The sequence below is a fragment of the Triticum dicoccoides genome, chromosome 6B (assembly GCF_002162155.2).
Source record: "Triticum dicoccoides isolate Atlit2015 ecotype Zavitan chromosome 6B, WEW_v2.0, whole genome shotgun sequence".
Lineage (NCBI taxonomy): Eukaryota > Viridiplantae > Streptophyta > Magnoliopsida > Poales > Poaceae > Triticum > Triticum dicoccoides.
The window spans coordinates 697419348-697427759 of NC_041391.1; the positions used below are offsets into that span (position 1 = coordinate 697419348).

Below are 8412 nucleotides of genomic sequence, written 5' to 3' on the forward strand. Positions count from 1 at the left end.
AATTTCATTTTATTACACCATCATTTCTGTTGAGTTTCATTCATATATATGTATCAATTAACCCCCTTCTTCAAATTAGACGTGGCAGATGCGGAATGAACTCCTAGAACCAGATCGCATGAAAGCAATTCAAGAGGAATTGGCGGGATTCTTTCTTGACCACGTCATCAGTAAAGCCGGAGAATACCATGTGGAAATTGATTTCAAATGCTAGGGGTTTGTAATTAAGAGATCTTATACATATTGTACATGTATGTAGCCATTAGCGTCAGATACATGATACGAAAACTTGTTGTTCGACCAATCTCTCGGAGAAGGAGAGTTCGATCGATCACTTCTCTCGGTATGCATGACGAACTTCTGTACTGAATGGTTCTCTCGATCACTTATGTATATATAGTACGTAGCGTTGATCAAGCACGGACATAAGAGAGGACACTTCTTTCTATTAATTAGCTAGCTAACACAATATATGAAACACCTAAATTAACCCCCCAAAACCACCAACCTCCCCTCCTTTCAAAAAAAACAAAAAACCCAACCACTGAACTCTGACGCGTGGATGCCCTTTGGTCCCGGTTGGAGCCACCAACCGGGACCAAAGGCCCCCTGACTGGGCTCGGCGCACAGGGCCACGTGGAGGCACATTGGTCCCGGTTCGTGTTTGAACCGGGACTAATGGGTGGAGGTATTAGTAACGACCCATTAGTCCCGGTTCATGAACCAGGACTAAAGGCCCTTACGAACCGGGACTATTAGGTGTTTTTCTACTAGTGCCTGGGGGTTAAAAACTTTAGAAAACAAAATAGTAGTTTAATGGTTAAATGGTGGTGGAAGTTGGAGACTCAAAATGGGTTGTGGCGGGATATTGTGCGTGCTAGATACCTTAGAAACAAAACTGTTACTGAGGTTTGTGCCAGGTTTTCTGATTCACCGTGCTGGAAAGCTCTATTGAAGGTGAAAGAGGTGTATTTGGTGGGGAGGAAAATTAACATAGAATCTGGGAATATTGCCCGGGTGTGGATGGATCCCATCAATGGGTCGCTCCCTTTTCGGGAACAATTCCCACGACTCTTTTCAATTTGCACTGACCCTGGATGCACAGTGGATAAGGTGCATCTTGTGGAACCTAACATTTTCTTCAGACGGGGGCTTAATGTCGAACTGTCTGATCAATGGAGAACGATCCGAGCCACGGTCGGTAGTCTAACACTGACCAGTGATAGTGATTGGGTGTCTTGGGGGCTTAATCAAAATGGCAAATTCTCGACTAAGTCAGTCTATAAATGGCTGGAGAGACCTATTAGTGGATGCCACTATAGATGGATCTGGAGAGCCAAGTTACCTCTCAAAATTAAAATCTTCCTTTGGCAAATGTTGCAGGATGCTGTGCTTACTAGATAGGTCATGCGTAGAAGAAAATGGCCTGGTAATCCTTGTTGCTCCTTCTGCAACGAGGTTGAGAGTTCACAACACCTGTTTTTCACCTGCCCTGTGGCGAAATGTCTGTGGAGATCCGTTTGGGTCGTGCTGGGTACTGATAGATGTCCCAGCAGTTATTGGCAGTACTATGCGTGGTGCCATTCTTTTCTTCCTGGGGGAGAGAAATTTTATACAGTGGGCCTTGCAGCTGCTTGCTGGGCTATCTGGCTGGCTCGAAATCGAGCCACTTTTGAGAAGAAAATGATCAAAACTCCTTTTGAGATTGTCTTTTCCAGGTGTTCTTTCTTGCTTTATTGGACAGGTCTACAACAAGGAGATGATGCTAATAAGCTACGGGCATGCGCAGAGCAGATCAAGAGGTCTACAACAAGGAGATGATGCTAATAAGCTACGGGCAGGCGCAGAGCAGATCAGGGTGAGGACCATGCAGATGATGAAGCTGTGCGAGGCTGCCAGGCAACCAATTACCGGAGAGTGATTTGCTGGAGCTGCGCGCCGAAGTTTGAAAGCCTTTCGTTCTTGTTGCTTCGAAAAGATTGTTGTCTTTGGTCTGGTGGTGTCAGTTTGGCCCCTGTTGGTCGGTTCTGTAATAGCTAGTTAGACTTAATAGATATTGGTGCTACCTAGGTTTTCGCCCCATGGCACTTGTCACGATGTCGGGCAAGTGTGGTGGGTTTCCTGGTAGTGCTTGAACTCGCTTTTTTCCCTTTCCTTTCTTCCTGAACATGTTTCCGGAACTGCTGTATTTCCGTTCTATGCAATGGAAAGGGGTTAAAGCCCGGTTCAAAAAAAAAATCCCGGAGATGTATCGAATGTGTGTAAACATGTTCTGCTTCCACCTCACCCACGGAGGAAGAAGAAGATGGGTGGACCAGCACCACCGGCCGGACGCTACGTACGGCGCATGCAACGGCAGCTAGCGTCCCCTAGCGCAATCAGTTGAGTTGCATGCAATGCAACTAGCGCGCGCAATCAATTTCCCTCTCCTCGACCAACAAATTATTATCAAAGTGAAGTGGTGATCCAAGCTGCCAAGCCAAATACTGGGAGTACCAACAAACAAGCGTCCAGCCACGCACCATTGCCTACAGTGTCTGCATCTCCTTTTCTGGTCTAGATCTCCAGCCAGCTCCGGTGGTCCTCTCTCGCCGGCCGGCCACCATGCAGATGGGACGAGCTAACACCGCTGGTCCATCCGTCGGACCAGCCACGTATCCATCCATGCACATAAATAACACGGCAACTACGTACATCGCATGTGTGGTGTATACTGTATAGGCAAGAAAACGTATTGTACGTAGTGCTATTAGTTAGCTCGCTGGTTCTGCCTGCAAATGGCAACCAACGCACAAACTCACAAGCAGTGAGAGATTTTAGACTGCTGCCACTGCCAGGGTACACATACATTGTGCATGCAATAATAATAACTACTACAGTAGTACAGTACTAACTGATTAACTAAGTGGCAAAAAAAAAGACTAATCAACAGCAAGAGATTACGCATCAATCATTTTCATAGCTAGGCTGCTGCTGCTGTGCGTGCATGCGCCCACGAGAAAACACAGCATGTGGGGTGATCAGTGCCTCAGTGGTATGTATGTGTGCCACTGCCACTGTGCGTACGTACACATGCACAGGCGTACGCCCCCCCACAAGGCACATGGACGCGTGTATGTACGCGATTAATCAACGAGGGCGACCTGCAGCTGGTATGATCGTGCATGTGTTTAACGCACGCACGCACAGACGCCGGGAAATTGATTCACATCTCCACTTGGCCGCAGGACGTACGTACGCACGTAGCTTCACCCCACCCACCTGCAAACCAAAGAGAAGAGTTGGTTAACTACCCAGGAAAAAAGAGGATTGTCAGGAGTACTGAGTTGATGGTAGAGTGCAGTGCAGGCAACACGTATGTACAAACAGGTCGATCGGCAGGAATTAATCAGGACATGATGAGACGCATGAAAATATGCATAGGCTCCCACCTGATGATGATCAGATGCAATATCGCACAAGCAAGCAAGAGGCGACTGTATGTACTGCGTAAGTTGCCTGAAAGTTTGTAAAGCTTCAGTCAATCTTGGAGCTTCTTCCTCCTTCCTCGCCCCCTCCTCCAATGAACCCACACCCACCTCGACCTCAACCAAACCGCCTGCCAACGCCACCGGCGGACGGTGCCGTGCCCCGCCCCCCTCCACCGTGCCGCCGCCGCACCGGCCATCCTTTCCCCAGGCAACTACCAAAAAGAAAGTGCTGCCCAGTGAATTGTCAGCGGCACCATGCATTACTAGCCGCGGTTTTAGCAAGCGTATATAGATTTTGTAACATGGCGTATCTATCTAGATGGTCCAGTGTGCAGACACACGTGGACCGCGGATGAACTGCAGCAAACGCTCAGGACCACGGAACTGTTGTACCAAACGCTCACGAGTCAACTTGCATCTGCACATAATAAGTTGCATTGGCAGCTACCATACCAGCAGCAACCAATAATAATACCCTTTGTTTCCGCATACAGCACGGTGCTTCAAGGCCCATGCATCGTCATGCACACGGCAAAACAAAAAAGGAACAGCAAAGATCATGATCGACGCGACGGTTCGGATCGCTGGAATTCACGGCTGCAGTGATTAGGGAACTGAATCCACATTGTGGTTTATCGGAATTTTAGCGCTAGCAGTTTGGTTTCAAAAAGTAAGGACTCTAGCTGCACAGCCAAGACCCCGAGAAGGCTAATCAACCATGTATAGTTTTTATTTTGTGATATAAGAGACCATCATAACATGTGAGAAGCTCAGGGTAGTACGTACCTTCATGGTTCGCTGATGACCTGCAGCAGCCGCGGCGTTTTTCAGCGAGCACGGAAGGGTCAGGTGATGCTGAACGCCACGGTGGAGGGAACCTTAGGAGCCAGGTGGGTCGAGGCCATCTCCGTAGCGTAACGGCACCTTTCTTCGTCTTCCGACTTGTGCTTCTCCTTCCTGAATAAAAATGGCTCATATGCACGCGTCTCGAGTTGCAAGCTCTTCAGTGCGGGCGCCCTTCTCAGCAGAAAGTAGAGCAGCTCCATCAGTTCCGGCTCCCCGCTAAACCCTTTGACCACGATAATGTGGAGCCTCGCGAAAGTCAGATCCTCAGGCCACGTCATGTTGAGCTCACTAGGTTGTTCCTTCAGCTTGGAAAACCCCTGCATGGATAAGTTGACTAACATGAGAGAAAGGACAGACAGGTAAACAGCTGTTGACTTGTTATGAGTGCTAAGTTTGTAGAAATAACAAGTGCACAGCATACATGCACCCGGAAGTATTCGAGTGACGGAGCTGCTTTAAGGAGATACGCAAGCGAGCAAATGCACTCTTTCCAAGATTTCACCAGAAAGAAGACGATCATCTTCAAATTAGCAAACCTGAAAGTGTGCCGCAGCGCACGGGATACCTGGAGGGAGTCCAAAAAAAAGGAGCTGAATTCAGCATGTAGACATTGTCTAAATATGCTCATGCAAACCGAGGGCAGAAATCTTACGTACTTGTACAGGCCCAGAAAATTGCAAGATCAACGTTTCCAGCTTTGGAAGCTTAGGAAGCGCACTTATGAAGTCTAGAGGACATTGATTCTTCTTTATGAAATGAACACGGAGTGTATCAAGAAATGGTGCATATTTGTACTCAATATTTATCTTGTGTCCCTTGTACATGAACGCCTCGAGATTGTCAGCATGAATACAAACACTAATTAAGCCATCGCAGAAATCAACATCCAAATTCAGCAATTGTGAACAAGTAACCGTCAAATGAATCAATTGATCGCAGAACGCTAGAATCAAGCTTTTGAGAGCACAACAGTTGGAAATAATATTCGAAACAGTTGCATCAGCTATTTCCACACGACTGAGTTCAAGGAAATGGAGACAAGCAAAGCCACTGAGATTTGCAGGTGTTGTTCGTACAGTGCAGTTGGATAGAGTCAACTCGCTCAACCGGCAACCTCTCCCATCAGAAAATGGTGATAATATGAAGTTATACGGCTCATTAGGGGAAATGTCAAGGCAACTTGAGCGATTCATGTCATAAAGGTCAAGGCAGAGCTTTTCCGTAGAGGCTGAAGCTGCAAACCCAATCCAGTGGTCCAGATCAGAAGCATTGACTGAGGTTAATGGGAATCTGACAGTGAATTCCTTGATTCTATTGCCATGATGATTGCGCAAAAAGCCATTCGTTTTGCGAACAAACTTTTTTACTTGAGCTTTCCGCAGACATGGTTTTTGATGGTAATAACAGATTTCTGACTCTGGCATCCTGAGACTATAGAGGTCAAGGATGAGACAGTCAACGTTTTTCCAGAGGTGTCTCCATCTAGTGGAAAGACAGTCAGTCATTGCAGCATCGCTTACTGTCAGTAAGGAAAGAATTTTGACTAAAATGTCATCTGGCAATATACTGATCCAATCACAGCTCTGCAGAAGAAATGACATGTTAGGTATAAAGTTAGAAACCATGTTAAGATGACATTTTACAACTTATTTTACCACAGAAAAGCGATAATATCATGGGTGCCAGGGCTTGATTACACTGTCCATTGAGCAAAATTAACAACATGATTTTAGTTTCCTCGCTAATCTATGGTTCGAACTTACAGATAATTTTAAACAACATTTACAAAAAGATAAGCGTAAACAGACATAAACAAGAGCCCCTTTTTCTGAGTAAACCACTTCCCATTAATTCATACTATTATTCCATAAGTGTCTCTCTGATCAATACAGCAAGTGGAGGCAACAAATCAAACAAATACAGTGTAAAAACATTAATGATTTCTTACAAGTAATGACAAGCTTTTGGTACTATGTAATTACACCACTGCAGACTTGAATTGTTCAACCAATGCATAATGCATAATTAGGCTGCTACTTGTTTACGCCTCAAGGTTAGGTTTGATTTCGAAATTTGGCACTACTGTCAGCTCAAAACTTGTACAAAAGGTAGTAAAATCAAATATTTGGGAGATAATCCTTTGTGGAAATATAAATATCTTCTAACCATTCTGCTTGAGCCGAAATAACTCTATATTGCTCAACCTCCCTTCAAATTTTTTTTGGAGTATTCAAACTCCAAGCAAACTGCGTTGTTGGACTAGCATATACAGCTAACTATTGTATTCAAGCAGAAGAAATTATATAATTGTAACAATTTTGCAAGTCAAAATGAGTGCAAGACTTTCTGCCGAAACAACTTTGCATGTATTTATTTTTGAAATACATGTCAAAATGACTACACTAAGGCAGATAGTAATGCACTAGTTCAAGATGATACCTGGACAGTCTGCTCAACGTCTTGCGTGCACATCGTCTTGTTTAGGGATCCAGTACAGCGCGACGCAGTATCACGCAGCGGTTCATGTGCATGCAACCGATGCGCTGCTGACATGATCGCAGCATCACGATCACGCATGCACCGTTGCGGCTCGGTGGATTGAACGACACGCCATCGTCGCGCTGGACGAATGGCCGGGGAAGGTTTCCGCAGTTTAAATTGCCACTTTTTCATTGTGAAACAATCATCTAGAGAAAGAGATAATGGTCCAGAAGTAAGTACACAACTCTGCAGTTTTCTATGTTCATGTGCAGTTCAATGTAATAATAAAGGCAGAGTCTTCCCCGCATTAAGAATGGGTAGGATTCACACTTGTGGTGCTGATGTTTACATAGATTTAATACTCCTTGCCACTACAGATAAAATTAACGCCACACCACAACTAAATGATGACATTCCATCTTATATACATTTTTTTACATGTTTTCAACATATAGTCATTATATATCAAAACCAGGGACGTTAACAGACCAAGCAAATACTTTGCTAAAAGGTTCATCAGTTTCTACTGCTTGCAAGCTCCTACATGGAAGATGGAACCATATCTTGAAAGTTAGTATTAATATGGTCTCAGTATTGTTCCACGGATATTTACTGACAATTCCCCTTTCTTCAGTGAAAAGCAGAACTCCTGCTGGTTACAGACTAAAAGCTGGATGATGCCTGTTATGGTTTTCATCCCCTATTGCTAATCTTGGGGGTTGCAAACAGAAATCGATCCACAGCCAGTTCGTATTAGCATTGGCAAGCACTTAACTTGGTGGGAATTTCCCTCTATACTCTGATTTGTTCCTTTATTAAGCTAAACACAAAGAAGACATAAATTTGCTCCAATTAGTTGCCACTCCTACATCATGAAAAATCCCATCAGCACGCATAAATCGAAGCACTACAAATTTGTTCGAGAGAGGAAAAAACTTAACCTATGGCATCGAAATTAAGCTCCAGATTTGTGCTCTTGGCACCTCAGCTCTATGGCAGCAAGGGGAAAAAGCATTCCTCTCGATGGAATCGGAGGAACAGAATCCAGACGGAATGCGTAAGCTCCTTCGATCCCAAGTGTATTGTATGGTTCGAATTTAGAAGTCCTAGAGTCTGTCCCCCTCTGTCTCCGACCAAACCCTAAGTAAACCCCTGCCTCTCGTTCTCGTGCGCGTCAATGGACTTTTCTCTTGATCTGAGAGGCAACGATTGAGGCGTTTCATCGGGTAGAGGGAGTAGAGCAGAGCAGGTTACCTCCGGTGGCCGGTGGCGTCGCTGCCGCCGGCGACGAGGGGGAGTCCATGTCCGTCCGGGCTGCTTCAACTTTTTTTTCCCAGAGAGAGAGACAGGGGAGGAACGTGTTCGCTTATTTCCACTGGGCGGTCAAGGAGCGTGGCTCTAACTGTTTACTGGGCCTGGCCCAGCACTTCGTGTCCGTTGCTAATTGCACCAGCAAATAGCCGATTAGTTGTCTCAAAAAAAAAGCCGATTATTAATTTCCGGGATGGCCGTTTTGGCTCTCGGAGTCGAATTCGAAAAATAAAATAATAAGTAATTTTTCAAAATTCTGATTTTTTTTATGTTCATGTTAGTGTAACAAGCATAAATTTCATGT

At 45.1% G+C, this 8412-nt stretch overlaps 1 protein-coding gene across 1 annotated transcript; it reads right to left on the reverse strand.

Moving 5' to 3' along the window:
• Positions 1-2849: 2849 nt before the first annotated feature.
• On the reverse strand, positions 2850-8121 carry LOC119324821 (putative FBD-associated F-box protein At5g56700). The gene is made up of 6 exons (XM_037598588.1): positions 8052-8121; positions 6756-7003; positions 4973-5899; positions 4738-4881; positions 4257-4633; positions 2850-3261 (listed from the first exon to the last, which is right to left on the reverse strand). The coding sequence occupies exons 1-5, from the start codon at positions 8098-8100 to the stop codon at positions 4316-4318; spliced, it is 1686 nt and encodes a 561-aa protein (XP_037454485.1). The 5' UTR covers positions 8101-8121; the 3' UTR covers positions 2850-3261; positions 4257-4315.
• Positions 8122-8412: the final 291 nt, after the last annotated feature.